Below are 22,060 nucleotides of genomic sequence, written 5' to 3' on the forward strand. Positions count from 1 at the left end.
CTGGAGGTCACCTGAACGCCCCCACTTCTCCCAGCTCCTATGTAGTCGAGTGGTTTCCCAGAAGCAGTAACAAGCTGGAGCCCAGAGAAAGCCCCTGGCCCTGCCGGGTCCCTCTCAGCCTCTGGGCCTGCAGGGGTATGGGCTGCCTGCTCCACAAGGCCACCCCACAGCAGTGGCCCAGCCTGATACAGGCAGTGTCCATTGGCAGCATGCAGGCCAGCCACACAGAGGGCCCAACCCACTCCGTGTCTCAGGGAGAAGGGAAAATTAAAAAAGGAAAAGCTCAGAAACTCCCTCAGACTTTTGGTGCAGAAATGACCCAAAACTGTGCCTCTGACAGCCGACTGCTATCTATGGTGAGGCTCTTATTGAACTGTTAGCTGCTATCAGCCCCACACCTGGCAGGCTGGCCCTGCTTCCTTGTCCTGCTGTCACTGAGGCTTCAGGGGGCTCTGACTTTCCAGAGCAACCAGGGGCTTCCTTCCCATCATATCACATATCTGAACTCCAGAGGGAGGCAGAGGCAGACCCCTCAGGGAGTCTCAGGGCTGAGGAGACTCTATGGCCACAGGTAGAAGAGGAGAGGTCAGAGGTCACACCCTCTCACTGCCGGCAGCCCCCACTGCACACAGACACATGCATGCACGCACAGGCAGGGGACACTCTCATCTTGTCCCCACATCCGTGGGTTGTGAGTGCTTAAGGGCAGTGCCCACCTCACTGGCATTGGGTACACAGTCCAAGGTTGATAAACATCTGAAGAGTGAAGGAATGGACCAAGGAGCCTGGGTGAGGAGACAGGGGCACTCCCTCCAGCAGGCCTGCCGGCTCTGGCCAGGCGACAGAGGGCACCTACTCACCCATCAAGGTTTCCCTCCATGTCTCTCCGGGTGCCCCTTACCTCCCTGTGTTGGGGCCAGGCAGTGGAGGGGTCTCAACCCACCCTCAGGCAGATGGTGTCACATGACTGTGAACACCTACTTCTCAGGAAAAGGGGTGTGGAGAGGGAGCCTGGTTGTGGGATGCTCCCTTCCACGGGGGGAGAGAGTAGCCCCCACCTCCAGCAGAGATTTGCTGAGGATGAGGACCAAGCTATAAATGGGTGGGGGCACCGCAGCTGGGGGAGGCAGCCACACAGGCACAGGGAGGCTGTGGGTTCGGCTGCAGGGAGAACCCACCAGGAGGCCAGTGCAGCTGCGCAGGAAATAAGCGGGGGGCCGGCAGTGGATCCAGCCCTTGAGGGAGCAAGGACTGCGTCAGGTGGGGTCTCATGGGCACCACTGACTTTGCCCATTGAGGGCTCTGAGCAGAGGCTCCATGTGGCCCAGGTTTGAGAGATGGGTCAGGCACCCAGTGGAGAGCAGGTGGGGCACCTGCGGTGACCAGAGCCAGGATGGTTCCCAGGAGCCAGGCATGTCTGTAGGGAGAGGAGTTCACATGTGGTGTAGGTTCTGATCATTTCTGGCAAAGCTTCAGACACAGCCCAAGCTTTGCCTGCAAATCAAAACTGTTATCTGTGCCATTTCCCCAACCCCCCTTTGCTGTCAGAGGGGCTGGGCAAGGGTGGTCTACAATGTCTGCCAGGCTGCTCTGCTCCCCTCTGCCCTGTGCCCTGCGAGTTGAGCCTCCTTCATGGTAGGCCCCTTTCTGTACAGAGGTGGCTGCAGGTGCGCCGAGCCTGGGAGGAGAAATCCACGAAGCAAGGAGCCAAAAAGGAAAACTGGCTCCCTGAGTTTCCTGGATAACTTTATGGTAAAGTAGCCCAAGCTGGGTGCCCAGGAAGGGAAAGAATGACGTGGACCCCCTAGATCTGCATGAGTTTATCTCGCATTGGTTCATGTATATGATACGGAAAGAGGTAAAGCTAAAGTTTCCTCATCTTCTCAGGCCCCAAAGCAATCTCAGTTCTGAGTCAGGAAGAAGCAGAGATGACACTGCACATTTAGAGGCTTGCCCATTGGCTGGCTCTCCTGGTGAGGGGCCCTTGGCCTCGACACAAGGGGCTGAGCACTGCTGCCCCCAGGCAGTCCTCTCTGAGACTGAGCCACCAGGAAAGTGAAAACAGCAGACCAGTCCTGCAAGTTCGCATTCTCCATGCAGTCTGGCTTTAGGAGGGAGGCCTACTTTCCTGTGAGTACTCTGGGCTAATAAAAAAAGTGATATGTACCATCTGACGGAAGAGCAACTTTTCCTGAGACAGGAAGAAAGGAGAGGACAGACAGCAAATATTTATTGGAATGCCTATTTTGAGCTTGGGTTTTAAAATGCCTTTGCTCACTTAATCCTAATATCAACTCCATTTATAGCTTAAAAAAGCAACTCAAAGACTAAGTAAATGTTCCAGAGTCGCCATACATTATTAAAGAAAAGTGCCATGACTTGAATCTGTGTCTACCTCATGCTAGAGTCTAAACTCTAAGTTTGATCTTTATTCATCTGTGTCTGTCTCTGGGATCAGAAGAGCAGAGTTTCGAATTAATGCTGGGTTAATTCACAAAGGTAAGGACTCCCATGCTTTTGAGAAATGACTAAACATTCAGGAGCATAAGAAGGTCACACGGAAGAGTCTTACAGTCTGACTAGATCAGGACAACTTGGGGGTGGGTGGGGGTGGGATGAAAGTTAGGACAGTGCAGTGGTTGCAGCCACAAAGCCCTGTGGCTCCTTCAAGTGGCACCCCTGGTGGGGATTAGGGTTGATGTGGCAAGTCTGGGGGCCCCACTGCAGTCGGGTGCAAAATTGATTCCATGATTGGTGGGCACTCTCTGAGAAAACCCCGTGGCCTTTGAGGATTCCTGAGCATCCCAGCTGGAACTCAAGGGCAGCTCAGGCCCTGCACAGCAAATGCAGCTGCCAGGTAATAAGATGACCACATTCTCATGAACTGAAAGTTACAGAATAGAGGCTCGGTAAACCCTTGCCAAATCTTGCAGGTGAACTAAGTAAGATAATATAGAGTGAGTGGCTCAAAGAATGGAGTAGTTCACAGTCCCCTCCTGTGCTCCAAGCCCTAGGCTCAGCATGGTCCTCGGCACCTCCCAGAGTGCACATTGGCATTCTGACCGGGAAGATGAGGTGCTCCTGGCACAGCAAGGTTATGTGTCACCCTAAGTCACACAGTTGGCATGGGGCCCTCACTGCAAGGTCCCACCAAGGCCAGCCTCTCCCAGGTGACTGGCCCAGCATGTATGGAGGCTCCTCAGAAACCAGCTGGCAGAGTTGGGCCCCCAGTTCTTCTTGCCCGTTGTCTTTTTACTTGCACATGCCAAGCTTTCTGGAGTGGGACTAACAAGAAGTAAAAAAATATCATTTTTCTGGCCATGTGCAATGGCTCACGCCTATAATTCCAGCACTTTGGGAGGTTGAGGTGGGCAGATCATGAGGTCAGGAGATGCAGACCACCCTGGCCAACATGGTGAAACCCCATCTCTACCAAAAATACAAAAATTAGCGGGTCATGGTGGTAGGCACCTGTAGTCCTACCTCCTCGGGAGGCTGAAGCAGGAGAATCCCTTGAACCCAGAAGGCAGAGGTTGCAGTGAGCCGAGATTGCACCACTGCACTCCAGCCTGGCAACAGAGTGAGACTCTGTCTCAAAAAAAAAAAAAAAAAATCATTCTTCTTAAAGCTGCTTTACAAAAACTGATTATTCATTTTCTTCTAAAATAAAGCAAAGACTAGATTTTAGAAGGACTTTAATTAATGCCGCTTTAACAGAACTATTCAAAAGCAAACACCAAAGATAAAAATCTTGCTTTGATCCACCAGCTTTAAGCTCCATCAGTTTGCCACAGTGATGCCGTGTAAAGGGGGGTTACAATAGCTTTCAGAGACCCTTCTTTCCTCGTTGTCTCGGGGATGGAACATATCCAAAGAATAAAAACATTCCCGAGAGAGGAGGCCATGAACCAGCACCTCTGCTGCAGCACAGGAACCACTTGGTTCCTGGAGGTCTGATTCACATGGAGGTTGTCAGAGCCAGAGTGTGTGTCTCGGCTGCATGCCAGGCATGGGGGAAGTGGGGTGGGTCAGACCCACCGTGGAGGAAAACAGGAACTAAGCAGAGTCACGTGGAGTTGCCCATGTCTCTTGGGGCCTTTATTTTCAGACACTGGAGTGAGAGATGCAACAGGACAGGTAGGAGAGATAGCCGTTCCCTGCCCGGCCTTGCCCCGTGGGGATCACACGGTGAAAGTGGGCACATGGGCATGGCAGGAAGGCAGTGTTACAGCACAAGTCCCTCTAGGGATCACAAGCAGGGGACTCTAATGCTCTACATTAACTCACAGGATTCAAGTAAAGAAAGTCCTTGAACAAAGAATCTGTGATATGACACTCCCCCTCGCCTCCCATGGGAGCCGTCACAGATCCTGAAACAGCATGCTGGGCCTCCCTCGGCTGGTGCCTCCGCCCTCAATTCAACCCGGAGATCGCCTTCCAGAGAGCTTGGGCAACCACGCCCACCTTGACGGTGACACTGCCCACTCGGGAACAGACAGATCCCTGCTCGGCTACCCCCACCCCACATGGCAACCACAGAATAAGTCTAAGCCTGATGGCTCTAATTTCACTGTTTCCTGTTAAACATGGAACATGGAATTCCATCACTGACTACTTGGGAACCTTCATTAAATGCCCAGGTGCCCCAGGTGATCCGATGCAGCTCATGAGCCTCTGGCCTGTCTTTGGCACACTTCTCCACTGGCCTGTCTCCCGCACCTGACTCTGGGCTCCAGGTGGGCAGCAGGCCCGACTGCGTCCATGGACACAGCACAGTACCTGACGCGGAGTCAGGGCCCAGCATGTTTCCGGCAATAAATAGGCAGGTGCCCTTTGTCCTCTTGTCTAGTGGACTCTAGCCTTCACTGCACATCCTGGGCAGAGGCCCGTGGAATGCAGCAGGTTATATGGTGATGGCAGGAAAGGCAGGTAGTCACTTCTGCCCAGAGAAGCTGGGCCTGCCCACAGGTTCCAGGGCCCTGCGACAGCCCATTCACAGTGGGTTCTCCCGAGTGGAGAGCCTCCTCCTGCGAGGCCCCAGGAGGAGGGCCTGGGCTCTGCAGATGGAGCCCGCCAAGCCTGGAGGCGCCTGGAGCCATTATGGGATCTAACTACTTAGCAAGACCCCCTGACCAGACCCTGAGAGTTAGTTCAGAGGTCCCTACTCTTGGTCATGAGGGACCACCTGAGGTACCAGTGACCCCAGGTCTTCTCTTGGGCTGGGGGGAAAAGGTCCACTGAACAGAGAAGCAAGGTGGGGTTCTGTGTGTCTGACAAACAGCCCCAGGAAGCTGCTACTCTCACCCTCCAACTGAGCGGGGAGGGAGGGAGGCCCCAGTGCAGCTTCCTGGGAAGCTGTGCAGCCAGATGACAATCGGAATTTGCATCAGAACACCTTGATAAAAGGAAGGGAGAAGGAGTTGAATCCCTGAATGAAAAATAGATTATTCACTGTCAGGCTGAACAATAGAACAAGACATAAATAGCAGCCGTGTGCAGGACATGCCAATTTTGCTCAAAAATGGTGTGCTTGGTTTTCTTGCCGCCCTCCAGAGAGCACAGTGCCACCACCGAGCTCTGCACCTGGCAGATGGGGGAGAGAGCAGTGGCCTCTCAGAAGCAGGAAGGACATGGGCTTTAGAGGCAGAGATCTGAGTTAGAATTCTAGATCTGTTATTTACAATTCTGTGTGTGTGTGTGTGTGTGTGGGGGGGAGAGAGAGAGAGAGAGAGAGAGAGAGAGAGAGAGAGAGAGAGAGAGAGAGAAACAGTGACATAGAGAGACACAGGCAAGACAGACTGAGGAGAGAGCATCTAAAATACCGTGAGGCCAACATAAGGGAAGAACTCCCCGTGCAGGGAGGTGGAAGAATGTGAGTGTTAACATCAGAGATCTGCATTAGGATTCTGGCTCTGTTATTTACATCTGGGCGTGGCGAGGAGCAGGTGTAGGAGGGGCAAGGGATGGAGGAGACACAGGAGACAGGAGATGAAGATGGAAAGGAAGAGGAAGCGGAGGGAGGAAGGACCCAGCAACCAACCTGGATAAGTTACAAAGCCTCTCAGAACTTTGGTTCGCACATGGAGAAAACAAGGTTCCAACTATTTCCCCTGGAACCTGGGACAGCTGTAAAGACCAAGTGTGAGCTTGTTGGCTGAGCACTTGGTACAGAAAATTATTCAACAGCAACTGCCAGGACAGCCAGAACCAGCCGCTTCTGCACTGCTCCCAGCCCTCCTGCCTAATTTCACCTGTCAGTGCTGTTTTGTTTTCTCCCAGATGTTTGCTCACATGGCTTTCTGTGCACCTGGTCTGCTCTGCCTCAGGTGCCCTAAAGGACAGGGCTGCGAAGTATGGAACATGGAATTCCATGCACAGATGTGAGGCCCCAGCTATCACCTCCCTGTGAGCTGACCAGGGTCTCTGTAGCAGTTTCCCCTGATGAACTCCTCTTACAGGACCCCAGGAGTTCTGGAAAGGCGTCATTCTGCTGCACCTGTTAGTGCTTAGAATCATGACTCGGGTTAACTGAGCGTTCTGATGCTGATGGAGGCTCGTATTATCTCACGCTCCCATGTAGCTATAGACTGGAGCTGTGTGTCAGGCTGGTGCCCTCCATTGCATTCAACCAAAAAACCACCACCCCATTCATGAAGGCATAGGGAGTGAGGCTGGGTCATTTGCCCAGGGTTCTGGGAGGAGCCAGGATTCAGACTCTGAGGAAAGACACTGGCTGGCTGCAGGCCTGTGGCTGGGAAGAGGCTGGGTGGCCAGAGGCTGCTCGAGCTGGTGGGGCCCACCCTGGGGCTCACCTTACCTTGGTGAAGGTCAGACAGTCCTTGTCTTGGTCTTTATCTTTCATCTCAAAATCATAAAGTGCTTTTCCCTGGGGTGGGGCGTGTGGCAAGGGCTGGACGCACTGGATGTAGCTGGCTGGGAGGAAGCCCTGTGTGCCGTGCAGCTCACCGTGGTACCAATGCTCATCCACCTTGCGCCGCAAGACAATGATGTCCCCCTTGTTGAACTTGAGGTCTCCAGGTTCCTTCCCCTCGTAGCTGTAGAGGGCCTTGCCATAGGGAAGCAGGCAGGGATTCTGCAAGCAAGAGACAGCACGTGGTCACCGAGAATGCCCCTTCCCGATGCCCCAGGTGGATCTGCTGGGGCAGCCCGGGGCTTCCCAGGGGCTTTCTGTGTCCTGGGGGTGCATATAGAGTGCCCCGAGAGTGGAAAATATTGTAATGAAAAAGTCTGTCACAGAAACACACACATTCCAAGGCCCCACCAAGACAAGAGGGTCCCCATCATAGCAATTTCTCTTAAACAAGACACTGTCCAGGGCCTTCCACACAGACCACCTCAATCTGTGCAAAAAGGACTCTGAAGTAGGTGCTGGCTTAGGTGCTGGCTTATCTTCATTTACAGATGGAGACACAGAGAAAGAAGGTAACTTTCCCAAGGCCCACGCCTAGGAGCAGTAGGTGGAATATGAACCCAGGGGGTCTGGGCTAAAAATTTATTACCCAATAATCCATGCACAATCATATTCCATTGGTTCCTATTTCTCAGGGATTTTAGTCTAAGAAGCTGCCAGATTTCTAGCAAGTATCCAACAATTTTTTCTTTTCTTCATCTACTGACTAGTCACAGCAACTCGCTGCGTGCTCCAGGGGTTGAAGCTGAGCAGCAGGTGTGCATGGCATTCCTCGTCAAGTGTCCCACTCAGCGGACTCAGGGCTAGTAGCACGCACACATGAGGATCATGAGAGACAGACTGTGTGGAGCATAGAGGCCGTGCCCAGGCACCAGGGGTTCTAACAAGCAGTCCCCAGCCATCACGGACCCCCAACCATGACACACAGCTTTCTGCTACATGTATGTGTAGCAGTCTGTTCCAGAAGTACAATTTCAAGGGCATAAGACAGTATCCTTCTAACATCAGTGATGTTCTCGTATCCATCAGAGGTTAACCAATCTGTCTACACCTGTTCTGCCATCCTCAGTATCAAATCGTGACTAGCTCTGAAACCCAAACAAGATTCTAGGCTTCTCTTCGTCAGCAATCAGAAGCCTATCAAAGAGTTCCAAAACTTGATGTGATGTCTTCGTCCACTTCCTGGGCTTCTCTAAGTGGCCCTATCTCATCAAAACCATCTGGCCACACTGGCCTCTCTCCCTTTTCTTTATGGGTGGCCAGTACCCACTCAACTGTGAGAGCTTTGCCAGAGGTCAATCCTGTGTGGGAGGAAAACCAAAGGAAAGCCTTGCATTGTCCTGGTGTCAATACCCAACGATTTTCCTACCAGAAGCCGCATTTTCTCACCAGGGCTGCGAACGCCAAGGAGTTCTTCAGTATTCGAATCAATCAATAGCAACACAAAAGCCTGAAGCAGTAGTACATCGAAAAACTCTTTGTAGAGGACTTAATAGCATGTTGGCAACTCAATCACTCTACATTTATGTTTCAGCAAACGTCAAAGACAGCAGTTAAGAGAGAGCCTGCTGGCAAATTGACAAACAGCCACCACTAACCAATTAAACAGTAACACCAGAGGATTTTTCATTGCAGAACTCGAAGAGAAAAAAAAATCCGTTTGCTTCCAATAATACTCATTCTGGATCTCTTTGTAGTGCAAGCACAATAGAGTGTAATGAGCCCCAATTTTAGAGAGCGGAGGCAAGGGGTAATTTGCAAGACAAGCACTGTGATCAGAAAAAACTGGAAGGGGCAGTTGGCTGCAAGCCATCAGAATAATTCCACTGCCACGCAGGGGTCACTCAGCCCCCAGCCAGGGAATCTCAATTTGGGACAATTTTGCCTGAAGAAATTTTTTGGCTTCACATCCGGAAGGTGGGGTGCTACTGACATCTAACAAGTAAAGGCCAGGGACACTGCCAAACACCCTGCAAAGCCTGGGCAGTCCCTGCCACAAAGAATGACTCAGCCCAGAGCATCACCAAGTTAAGAAACCCTGGCCCAGCCTGTTTGGTTAAATTTACAAAAAGACAGAGTAAGGTTCCTTGTTCTAATAGAACTTAGACTACGAATACTTTAAAAGTTAAATATAACAGTTATTTTCATGATGGGAGTATTTTCACTATCAGCAACATGGAGACACTTCGATATGCATCAAGGAAAGCGGTTTTAAAGGGACGGTAAGAAAAGAACATGCTGTGAAATTGAAAAACTGGGCTCAATAAGATGCACACAAAAAATCTTTGCTTTGTCAGGGAATGACTCCATTTCCTTTCATTCCCAAATCACAAGGGCGAAGCTTAAAAGCAGTGTTATAGGAGCTATAGACTTGGTGGCTGTCTGGTGACTTTTGCTACCATTGGTAACCACGGTGGGCAGGAAGGGCCAGCTGTGTACCTGCCCCCAATGCTGCACTCCCTTCTGTGGCTGGCTCATGCTACTTGAGCACACACATCTCCCCGAAGTCCCCCTGGGAGAAGGGGACACTGTGTTCCCTCTCCGGGCTCCCCAACATCAGCCTTCTCTAGACTGGTTGACATAAAGGCCACCTGAAGACATCACTTACACCCACGTTGTGTAATTGCAGCCCCTACTTATGCGGTGTGGCAGGGAAAGCTGGGGTGTAGGGCCAGGGAGACTGAGGCATCTCCCACCAGGCAGCCTGGCTGTAGGCCACCACCCAGGACAGAGGCGCTCTTCGAGGCACACACTCCTGAGTCGCAGGGGGATTCTGCCTTTCATGAATTCTCCAGAGGGACTGTGGCCTCACTGGCATTAGCTCTGTGGCCTATAGGCCTCCCTGACACCCCCTTCACTGTCGTGGACCCCAGCTCGACCTGCCTCTGTGCTAGTGGCTCTGAAATCAACCTGTGCCTGTGATGTCCCTTCTGATCAGGGAACTTGATGTGAACCCAGATGCCTGCTTGATGGCTCTGCTGGTTGTCCACAAATTCATAAAGGCCATCATCTGTCCCTCCAGCCCTACCTCTTGCATTCCTTGCTGTGGCCATGGAATCCCCACCCAGCTGATCAGCAAGGACTTTCAGTTATCCCTGTGCCTGCCCTTTCCCTTGGCCTGGGCACTCCTCCTGCCGACTCCACTTCTGAGCTCTCACCCAGAGGGCCATGCACCTTCCCACTCCCACTGCTTTACCTTCCATCTCTCCTGCACCCAGGACAAACCTCCTTCAGTGGCCTCCTGGCCCATCGGCCCATTGTGGGCTGGGTGCCCAAATGCAGGGCTGAGCTCACACACCTGCTGCTTATGAGCTTCAGTGGCTGCCTGCTGACCTCAGGGGATCCAACCCCTAGGTACCCCAGCCAAGGTCCCCTAAGCTGGCCTCAGCACACCTGCCAAGCCATGGCAGACAGTGTCTTCAGTCACGAGAATGTGCTTCTGGAGCCTGCAGGACTTGGCAGACAGAGCTCATGCTACCTCCTCTGCCCTTCTCCCTCCCTCTGAACCCACACTGCTTCCCAATCACCACCTGTGCCCTCCTAATTCCATCAGCCACCCACCAGCCACCCTAACTCCATCAGCCACCTTCCTAATTCCTTAGCCTCTATGCCACCAAGGCCCCCAGGAGGGGACTGTGCTGTTCACCCTGATGACCCCAGGACCCAGGAGTACTCCCCCTGCATAGTAGATCCCTTCTATATGCTGTGAATTTGAAGGCACTCAGGTTAGTCCTGAGTTAGGCCTGGATGGGTATGCAGGGGGGAAAGTTAGAAAAGAGGGATCTGGGGCTGGGCGTGGTGGCTCCCACCTGTAATCTTAGCACTTTGGGAGGCCAAGGCTAGAAAATCACTTGAGGCCAGGAGTTTAAGGCTAGCTGGGCAACATACTGAGACCTCATCCCTAAAAAAAATTTTTTTAATAGCCAGGAATGGTGGCAAGTACCTGTAGTCTCAGCTATCGGGAGGCTGAGGCAGGAAGACTGAGTGAGCTTGGGAGTTTGAGGCTTTAGTCAGCAATGATTGTACCCCTGTACTCCAACCTGGGTGACAAAGCAAGATCCTATGTCTAAGAGGAAAAAAAAGAAGCCAGGGCAGGAGCAGGGCAGAAGCAGAGGCAGCCCTGGGGACTGCACCCCTGGCCACCATGCCATAGGTGGTAACGCACCTGCTGGCCCCAACCCACCACCTGCTGGCCTCGAGGCTGGCCCTGACAGCATAACCCGTGGAGTAAGCAAGCTGTGAGAGCATGTAGAGTCCAGGTGGGGCCTGTTTGCTGGGGTGGATACCAGAGCCAGGAGGAGAGGAGGTAGGGAAGGGTAGGGGGCAGAAAAGGCAGAAGGAGAAGGCAAGAGAGCCCCCCCATACCCCCATCTCAGACTGTCAGACTCAGATTTGACAGAGCAAAACCAAGAGGGGAAATGAACCTTTTTAAGATGCAGGACACATTTCTGAGGGAAAAAAGGAAAAAAAAAAAAAAAAGAAGAAGTCAAGGAAGGTGCTGAGAGGCGGTTTATTTGGAGGAGCAGAAGCAGCCAGAAACTGGATCTCATCAGAAAATGCTCAGATGGGTGACACTTGGCACCTCCAGAGTCTTTCATCTTCAAAGCCCTTTATAAGATTAACTAATTAGTGCATGGAAGGGGCCTAGGGCAGGCAGATGCTATTATGGGGGAGAAAAGACTTCTGCCGATTACACAGCAGCAACCCGGAGGCCTCTATGTCCCAGCCTCCACACCCACTCAGGAGGGTGGGCAGCTGCTCCAGAGCCTATTTGCTTTCTGCCCACAGACGTGTTTGCGAGAACTTCTCACACTGCGGCGTGCTCTCCTTTAGAAGAATTTCATTCAAACATTGTCACTAAGCCGCCATTATTTGGGCTCAAGACATTAAGAAAAAGAAATAAAAGGAAAAGGGAAAACCCATCTGGGATGCCTACAGGACAATTAACACCAGCCGCCCCTGCAAGGCATTAATAATAATTAAAACTTATAATGTCAATTTCATGGCTCATTACTCAGATGTGGCACACACATCTTCTTCTGGGCTTAATGTCCTACCCGTGGAGAGAGCGCTCACGTGGGCACAATGGCGCCATCTCCGGCTTCTATGGGCATCAGGCACGTGGCAGCAGGCTCTGATGAATGTGCTCCTGACACCCCTGGGTGGAGCTCTCAGGCACATCATCTCCCTGAGCAAGGGCTGGTGCCAGTGCTGGCCTGCAGTGTGGGGAGGGCACGACTCCAACTGGCCTCCTAGTCCAGACCTTCCAGCAAGCTGGGGTGGAGAACATGGAGCAATGGCTCCCTGTGTTTAAGACTCTAAGGACGCAATCTTTTTTCTCTTTTTTTTTTTTTAAGACCAGAGTCTCACTCTGTCTCCCAGGCTGGAGTGCAGTGGTACTATCTCTGCTCATTGCAACCTCCACCTCCTGGGTTTAAGTGATTCTCCTGCCTCAACCTCCTGAGTAACTGGGACTATAGGCACATGCCACCACGCCTGGCTAATTTTTCTATTTTTAGTAGAGATGGGGTTTGACCATGTTAGCCAGGATGGTATCGATCTCCTGACTTCATGATCCACCTGCCTTGACCTCCTAAAGTGCTGGAATTACAGGCGTGAGCTACCATGCCCGGCCAGGATGCAATCTTTCCAGGAGAGCACTTGTCACGGCTCTCACTACCTGCTTTCAAGGGAGGGGCCCCTCTACGATCAGCCCATCAGGACAGATTCTCACCTGTTTTGCTCACTGTTGGATACCCCACTGCTGGCCTGACACAGATCGTACGCTCAATATATCTACTGAACAAATGCACACACAGACTAGCAAACCAGTCCCCTGGGACTGGAGCCTTGACTCACAGCCTCTATCTGGTCCATTATTTTTCTCAAAATATGAGTTTCACAGTCCATGTGGCCCAAGATGCTGCTGCTAATAGCAACTGGGCCTGGAGGAACGGGGGAAATCCCAGGGGTGGCTGATAAGGACTGGGGCATTCCAGCTAGCACTTCAGCCTACGCAAAGGCCTAGCGTTACAGATGGACACTAGTCCTGCTCACTTACAGTTTCTAGTATAGCACATCATGTGGCTGGCTGAAAAGTGGCAGGAAGATGAACACATTTGTCCACAAGCTCTGAAGGGCAAGATCCTAATCGCATACAAAGCACTGCAGCGTCTGAGAATGTGGCAGGCACAGCTGATGACCCCCCCAATACCCACTGTCTGCTTCTTTTGTCTGTCAGAATATTCCAAGTTTCAACTGGGGTCAAGCTTCCAGTGGAAGCCTTCATTTTTCAGCGTTGCCTGCAGGCAGCCCTGGTTAGCTGTCCACATTTCTGTCCACACGATGCAAGTGAAAGTGATTCCGGCACATTCTGGAGCATGTTTTATAATAGCATGCATAAGGAAATCTGCCTTCCCATGGGCTGCATGGTAGATATGGGAGGGTCGGCCAGTTTTTCCATCAAAGATTATGCTTAGAGCAAAGGGGGAAGGAACCTGGGTCTAGGGATGACCTTGCAGAATATACCCCTGGACCATGAAATAAGGAAAAGGAAACTTGATCTCATCTGAGCCAACACATTTTGAGATCTCATTTGCAACTTAGCCTATATCTTGACTCACTCAGGAAGTTTCAGGTGTGCTTACAATTTCTTTAGCTCACAAGCATTTTTCAAGCCAAGGCATTGACTTTCATAGCACTGTTGAGGATTGTCATTAATACGCTGCCATCTTCGAATAGCACTTTAAACTCAGACACTGTCAGATTTAGAAAAGGCATGACTCTTGGCCTTACCTTATTTTAAATAATGTATTTACCAGAGTGAATCCCATCTTCCAGTTTATAGATTTAATCTGCGATGAAGAAGTTTGTTACTGTATCACACTGCTACCAGAGGTTCCCAGGTTCTCATTTTACAGAAAATTATATTTCAATTTCCTTCATCCCCTTTTCTCATTCAAAGCTGCTTGTCAGGTCCTAACTTTTTGTTTCTTCCCCTCTTTTCTTCTGACAGTTTCTTCCTTTCCCATGTTTGCACATACATTCATCCAAGAATTGCTGAAACTGCTGCAATGTGCCAGACTCTAGATCCCAGGCTACCGAGCACAGGAAGGCACATCCCTTCTTGAAGGTCACCACCAGTGGCCCTGCAGCCTTTACAACAACTACAGTATGATGGAAGTAAGGCAAACAGAGAAAAATACAACTCTCCCTTCAAATATGGGGTGACGAGGCCACCGCTAGGCTGTTGCATGGGATCCAACTGTGAAGATATAAATCGTCTACAGACAAGAGCTGCCTGTAGCAGTTTCATGTTTCCGCAAGATTAGAGAGGATTTAAAAGCAAATTTACTTTTCTTGTTGTCTTCCTGTTTTTACTTTTCCCAGACTTTGTTGTGGCCTGTTTGTCTGGTGCTCCATGCATTTTGGTAGTCAGTTCCCTGGCCAGCCATCAATAAAAGGTGAGCTGGAGGCCATGAAGAAGACCATAAGGGCATGGAATGGTGTGTGCTTTCTTTTCACTGAAATTAAAATGTGCACATCCGGAGTGTCCCCATGCCAAGATGACAGCCTGCCATCTCTCGCTGAGAGAGGAAGAATCTGACAGCGCACATGGTCCGCGTGGGGCATGGGGATGGACGTGGGAGGAGCGGCTTTGCTCCAGACACGGAGGTTCCCAAACTGCTCCAGGCAGTCCAGAGCCTGCCAGCAAGAAGGAACCCCATGGCAGGAGCCTGTGCCTCTTCCCTTAACACTACCATTCTGCATGGAAGGTTTCCATACAGAATGGAAAGACTTCAAAAGTGAACAAAATGAGGTTTTCGGTTTGGCAGGGCCTCCTGTTCCACACAGGCTTACCTTGTTTGTTCAGACACAACCTCAAACCCCCAGGACCCCACCTCCCTTTCTGGATCTCAGCTCCTGCTCACTAGCCAGGGACTCTTTTCTCTCACCCCCTGCCTCTATGACCCAAGTTCTCAGGGGGCTGCCTCCAGTCAGATATTCCTGCTGCTCCCATTTTTCTGTGCTTTATTTCATGAACCCACCCGAATGTAAAGCAAGCTCTGTGACACCTAGTTCATAAAGGGAACTGAGATTATTATTATTATTATTATTTTTGAGCTGGAGTTTCACTCTTGTTGCCCAGGCTGAAGTACAATGACATGATCTCAGCTCACTGCAACCTCCACCACCCGGGTTCAAGCAATTCTCCTGCCTCAGCCTCCCAAGTAGCTGGGATTAGAGATGCCCGCCACCAAGCCCAGCTACTTTTTTTTGTATTTTTAGTAGAGACAGGGTTTCACCATATTGGCCAGTCTGGTCTTGAACTCCTGACCTCAGGTGATCTGCCCGCCTCGGCCTCCCAAAGTGCTGGGACTGCAGGTGTGAGCCACCATGCCCGGCCAGAAAGTGAGATAAATTCTATTCAGACAAACATGAAAACATGAGATAACAAGAATTACCTGGAAAAGTTTTAATCATGGGCTTGGTAGTCTTGTTTAGAGCCCAGAATGCCCGTTCAGGTCCCTGGGCCCCACTTCCATATGCTGCACAGAAAAGGGCACATACAGAGAGCATGTAGAGGGGGCGGGTGTGACACACACACACGCTCAAAAAGCCTGTCCACGTACATCTGACACCAGGGAGAACTAGAAGGTGAAAATGTCTAACATTAGCATAGATCAGGAACTGGTAAACCCCTGGGGCCGATGCATCCTGCCTCCAGTCTTCATAAATCAAGCTCTATTGGGACACAGTCACACCCAATCATTTAATTATCTCTGTTGAGTGGCTGCATCGGGGAGACCATATGGGCGGCAAAGCCAAAAACATTAGCTATTCGGCCCTTTACAGAAAAAGTCTGCTAAACCCTGGAACCGAACGTCAAGCAGGGAAGCTGCAGAGCCTCTGTGAACGCAGTGTGTTACATTCAAGAGCAGCACTTCCAGTGTCAAAGCTGCAGTTAGGTCATCTGCGATGGCCTTACGACGTGCCTTCTGATGAAGTACCTTGAGCTTAATTTTCCCATAAACCGGTAATAATAAAATCTGCCCTTCCATGCTTCTTAGTATGTCAACAGAATAAAACTGATGATATGTAAGGAGCTTCGTGTTTCTTAATGAAGAAGGAGCTATAAACGCAACGATCACTGACTGCTTGCTGAGGCAAACAGATGTTCTAGGACCCTGGGTGCTGGGGCCAGGAAAGGCAGATGCTTCTAAGTGTAGAAAGTGGTCAGTGGTGACCCCTCCCCATGCACTGCAGCAAGTCAGATGAGAGAGCTGAGAACTGCCCCTCCAGCATCTGCACACATTCCCTGAATAAGGAAATTCAACAAAGAACCAAAGCATAGCCCTTGGGTGTAGACCCTCTCTTGCTCTCGGGGTTGAGGTATGCACCTCTTTGGGTTCCAGTGGAGCTGTCATCCCGACCTCGCTCCTTCCTATCCTCTATGCCTGCTGCTCCTACCTCTACCTGCAAGACCCACAGGATCCTTACAGCAACCCTGTGAGCTCGGCCTTATATAATCTGCACTTTATAGACAGGAAATTGGGGCACAATGAGGTTCAGTAACTTGCCCAAGATCCAAGAGGTGGGACTGGACCCAGGCAGTCTGACCTCTCAGCCTGTGCATTGCCGGCTACATACATCGCCCCGTCAAAGTAACAGAGCCATTATTTTGCTGCTACTCCCCACCAGACAATTCCAATAACCTGATTATTGCTCACAGGATGCCTGTGAAATAGGAATTTTGGTCATTATAAGTGAGAAAAATGCAGCAAGGTGGGCAAGTTCCTCACCATCACAGAGCATGTAACAGGGCAACCAGTCTCCAACCACTTGCCTCCTCCTCACTCCCCCAAAAGGCGAGGGAAGGCACTGTGGAGCCCTGACAATTATCTGTTTAATTATGGAAGGAAAAGGACAGCTACGGGTCGCTCATCCATTAGGACAGGAGGGTCCAGATCTGTTCACATGTATCCAGTTTGGAGACACATGGCTCACTTCCTCACTTTCTGGGAAGACAGCTCCCATGCTGCGAGCTGGCATTTTCGGCTTTCCAAGGCACGTTCTGATACTGTGTACTTAGAGGAGTACGTAAGCGAGTCCCCAGCAGCCACTGGGCACCTTGAAAGGTGCTCCTGTGATTCCCACGGAACAGAGGCCTTACTACCTGCAACCCCTGCAGCCCCACCCTGGCACCCCCCAGGGCATGAACCCAGCTGATGCCTGGTGGGCCCCATCTCCCACCTTTCCACTGGTCCCCTGGGCAGCACACTCACCAGGGCCTCCTTTGTGGGTGGCCTTGGGTCAACGGGGCCCTACACTGGGGACCTGGATCTCCAGCTGCCTCAGAAGACCAAGAGGACAGGAGGGAAGTGAAGGAGTGGACTCAAGGCAGAGCACTCTTCGTAGGTCCTTATTTCAACCCAAACTAACCACCACATCAGCTTAATATGTGTACATTGTTCCCATCATTATTTTCATGTTACCCCCCCGGGAAAAAACAGTTGACCCTGAACCAACATGAGTTCAAACTAGAAGGGGCTATTTATATGTGAAGTTTTAAAAACAAAAGTTACACTGTGTGTGCCTGCCTCCTCTGCCTCTCCACCCACCTCATCTACCTCTGCCTGAGACAGCAAGGCCAACCCCTCCTGCTCCTCAGCCTACACAACGTGAAGATGAAGAGGATGAAGACCTTTATGATGATACACTTCCAGTTAATGAAGAGTAAATGTATTTTCTCTTCCTTATAATTTTCTTAATAACATTTTCTCTTCTCTAGCTCACTTTATTGTAAGAACACAGTGTATAATGTATAGTTCATTCAAGGTATGTGCCAATTGTTATCAGTAAGGCTTCTGGTCAACAGTGAGCTCTTAGGAGTTGAGTTTGGGGGAGTCAAAAGTTACATGCAAGACTGGGTGCAGTGGCTCATGCACTTTGGGAGGCTGAGGTGGGTGGATCACCTGAGGTCAGGAGTTCGAGACCAGCCTGGCCAACATGGTGAAACGCTATCTCTACTAAAAATACAAAAATTAGCTGCATGTGGAGGTGAAAACCTGTAGTCTCAGCTACTTGGGAAGCTGAGACAGGAGAATTGCTTGAACCCAGGAGGCAGAGGTTGCAGTGAGGTTGCACTCCAGCCTGGGCGACAGAGAGACTCCGTCTCAAAAAAAAAGAAGTTACACACAGATTGTTGACTGCACCGGGGGTTGTTGCCCTAACGCCTACATTGTTCAAGGGTCACGTGTAATACAAAGAGGTAAGAAAAAATAAAGTATCTGTGAGCATCCCTGCAAAAAAAATTAAGTTTCCTTAAGGATTTGTCTCAAATGGTAAAAGAAGGAGATGTGTGTTAGAACCAAGTCCCCAGCCCTTGAGGAGTTCTGAGGGTGGCCATGAAGCTTCTTGCTGAAGAGCTCAGTTCTGCCACGTCCTGCCTGCTCTGTGCCTCAGTTTCCTCACCTGTAAAACAAGCATGCTAAGAATCTGCCTCACAGCGATCTAAATGTGAATTCGAATGAGTTAATACAGATGAGCCATCTGTAACACTGCCTAGCACACTGCAAGTACCAAAACGTGGTCTCCTGTTAGTGGCAAATAATTCCTACTGGGAAACTATGAGACAGCAGCACATAGCGTGTTTACTGAAGTTCTCCACATGGTACAACACAGACTGGCAAGCTCTGTCAAAAACAGAAGGAGGCCAGGTGTGGTGGCTCACACCTGTAATCCCAACACTTTGCGAGGCCGCAGCAGGCTGCTCACTTGAACCCAGGAGTTCCAGGCCAGCCTGGGTTACATGGTGAAATCCCATCTCTACAAAAAATACAAAAATTAGCCAGGCATGGTGGTGCATGCCTGTAGTCCCAGCTACTTGGGAGGCTGAGGTGGGAGGATCACTTGAGCCCAGGAGGTTGAGGCTGCAGTGAGCTATGATTATGCCACTGCACTCCAGTCTGGATGACGGAGTGAGACCCTGTCTCAAAAAAAGAAAAGGATTTAGCAAAACAAATTTGACCACCAAGATAATCCGCCTGATAGCATGATTCAAGAAGGTCCTAAAAAGGAATATTCTTTCACCAACAGATGATGGACTTCCTAACAAATGTGCTGAAGACTCAGGGAAGCTCCACAGACCTCTTGGGCAGGGTGGAAATGCTGAGGGTGATCCCATGACCAGGGGCTCCTCCAGGACACTTGCCCTCACCTGCACAGTCCCTCATCACCATTTGAGGAAAACATTTCACCACATGCAAGGGGGTAGCCACGATGCAAGGTGCTGCAGATATCATGCACAGAAGGACCTAGCTTCGGATGCACAGAAGTTACAGAACAGACGGGAGCAGGGCCACAGTGGGAACAGCAGCCCCATGCACCCTACACCCACGGTTCTGGGCAGCCCCGCTGTCGAGAGAGGAGAGGGTCCCAGGACCAAGGGAGCCTAATTTCTTCCCTCTCAATACAGATAGGTCAAGAAGCTTTTACAACTCTTTAAATCATGTGGCCAATCTCAGGAAAAAAATCACCCAATGAGCCACTTCGTAACCCCCTCTCTAGAAAGGCATTTTTCACAAAAACGTGAAAACTATAAGCCCTGAATTTACATTTAGGATACTAAATAGGATTTGTTAATACATTAAAAAATCGTTAAGCCTGAATCTAAGCATACCTAATGGTTTGGGCTTATTTCATGTACATGTTGCATTTGCCTGCTTTACACTAATTCTGCAATTTGCTGCCCACAGAAGATGATGATCTGGCTGTCAGGGATGCAGACTGCCCTTTCCCCTGGGACAGGAGGAACTGAGCAGGATTCTTCCCTGCACACAGCTGCAGCAGGAGAGGGTCCCTTGGCATCCCATTTCCATGTTGATTTATAGAAACCCTTACCTCCAGATATTTAGTTACAAAATGCTTTGCCAACTTTGTAACAGAAATCACCACAAAATTGGATGTTGCAGTTGCTTTTATAGACTTAAGGTGAACTTCATAAATAAGTTATTAATGCAAATAATCTCACTGCAGAGAAACACACAAATGCTCTCCTGGGTCGCTGCAAAAAGCATGTGCCTCAGTACAGTGGAAACACTGCCCAGGGCAGGCATCATCACCCTCCCTTAGGGACTGGTTTCTTTAAGAGCAGCCTGCAGGCTACACGAGGACTCACAGCAAGCCCTCAGCACATGCTAGCACACCAGGACATTTCTTTGTTACTCGAGGGAGAAATTTACTGGTGGCAGCTTCGCTTCCAAATGTATTTTGCATGCTAGTGAGTCAATCCAGTTATTTTCTGTTCTATCTGTGAGAAATTCCTTCTTGAAGCCTTCACACTTAAATGTGACTTTGTAAACTCATTTAAAGTAAACATGGGTCTTTGGTTGTTGTTTTACCTAGTCCAGAGAATAAGACTGCCTTCCCAGCATGGCACCTCTTCTCCAGTGAGGGAGAATCCTTTTCCTGCAGGCCAGCTTCTGGGCAAGTGGCAATTTTTGGACCTTCTAAAGTAGTATTTTTGACCTTCCTAAGATATTAAATAATTCTGAACTTCTTATAATATTGAAGCGCTTACTCAGCCTGCCTGAATTTTCCAAATGTAGGGAGAGGAACACCTTCTACACTAAAGCTTTTCCTGATGGGTCCCAGATGTTGCCAGTCACTTAAATCAGCCCAAATGTCTCAATGACATCATGCCATCAGTCTCACCCACATATCCCATTCCCAGCCCTCCAGTGTCTTTTTTTGTTGAGTTGCTTCATTCAGGAATACATCTTTCACATTCATTGTGTGCCTTCAAGTTTTCTAAGCATTTCTGCAGGTTTTATTTAACTTTCATTCTTATCCTCTCTACAGCCAAGTAAGGTGGGAAGTGGTTTTAGGATATTTGTGCAGTTAGTCAGCAAATCAGAATGAATGCCCATTACTTGTGGGGTGCGGTTCTGGCATGGGGTTTGGCAGTGAACAAAACACTCAGAGGTCCCCACCCAGGTGGAGTTTATGTTCCAGCCAGGGGGACAGCAATGAAACAGACAAGTAAGTAAAATCTAGAGAATGTCAGAAAGTGATTAAGTGCTAAGGGGACACATAAACCAGGGGAGTGGACACTAACACTGGGGTGGGGACAGGGTGAAATTTTAGAATGTCGTCACTGAGAAGGTAACTGAGCGACACGTGGACGAGCGAGGGCCATGCTGTATCCCAGCCCAGAGCAGTGTGGGGGCACTAGAGGAGCAGAGGAGGCAGTGTGGGGAAGGGGCATGGGCTTTCCAGGGTGGGGGCCATGGAAGGGCTGGAAGAGCCCAGCAGAGACTCAGAAGGAGACAGATGCCATTGAGAGTTTTCAATGTGGAAACTGAGGCATGGGGAGAGGATAAAGAAACACCCGAGAAAACATGTTAGGAAGAGCCATTCTCGTGTGGGACGGGCAAGGGGCTGCACCCCACGGTCCTCATAGCTGCTCCTCTGAGGTGTGCAGGCCTTGGAACTCTAGATCAGGAGCAAGGAATGGGTAACACCCAAGGATGCTGCAAAACGTCCTGACGAATCTGCTCCAAGAACAGGAAGTGTTCAGTTTTGAAGCAGGGAGTGGTATGACCCTGATGATCCTAGGTAGAAACAAAACCGTGTCTTCAGTGATCAAGGAGGCATGTGAGTTTCCAACGCGGTGGCATAAATCACATTCTCAGAGCCTCACACCAGGACGAATGGCTTGGGAAGGCATGCAAAGACTTAAAAGCAGAACCTTCCCAGGAAGCCCAGCCTAAAAAGTGAAGAGAAAGGGACTCAGGGACTTCTCAGTAAAGATGCTGGGTTCTGCAAATATATAGTCCATCTGTCTCAGAAGTGCTATTGAGGGGAGCAGGCGGCACATAACGTTGTAGTTGGAGAAGCAGAGAGAAACGGAGGCAGGAACAAACTCCTTCAGCAGCTTCGTGACCCATCACCTCCTGTTCTCACAAGTTGAAGAGGCACATTTTGCAGCTTTTCCTCCCTGCGTCTGTGGATCTCTTTTCCCTCAGGTCTGCTTTATTAAGAAGTGTGGCTTCTTGTCACCATGTTGCCATCCCTGCTGGAATCAGCACAGGGGACATTGTGGCTGCCTCACTCTATCCCTGGCAT

General features: G+C 50.3%; 2 protein-coding genes across 2 annotated transcripts in view; one reads left to right on the forward strand and one right to left on the reverse strand.

The window, feature by feature from the left end:
• Window positions 1-22,060, reverse strand: part of SH3RF3 (SH3 domain containing ring finger 3) — a 360,128-nt gene that overhangs the window by 146,054 nt on the left and 192,014 nt on the right. Inside the window, exon 2 of the mRNA XM_010333743.3 lies at window positions 6,818-7,093. Coding sequence (XP_010332045.2) covers window positions 6,818-7,093 — 276 coding nt within the window. The remainder of the gene's footprint in view (window positions 1-6,817; window positions 7,094-22,060) is intronic.
• On the forward strand, window positions 9,853-10,533 carry LOC101042013 (uncharacterized). Its single transcript, XM_039462178.1, is given in 6 exon segments — window positions 9,853-10,135; window positions 10,138-10,281; window positions 10,284-10,377; window positions 10,379-10,431; window positions 10,434-10,478; window positions 10,481-10,533. Coding segments are annotated over 6 exon segments (672 nt in total).

Source organism: Saimiri boliviensis, chromosome 1, assembly GCF_048565385.1.
Source record: "Saimiri boliviensis isolate mSaiBol1 chromosome 1, mSaiBol1.pri, whole genome shotgun sequence".
NCBI classification, from domain to species: domain Eukaryota; kingdom Metazoa; phylum Chordata; class Mammalia; order Primates; family Cebidae; genus Saimiri; species Saimiri boliviensis.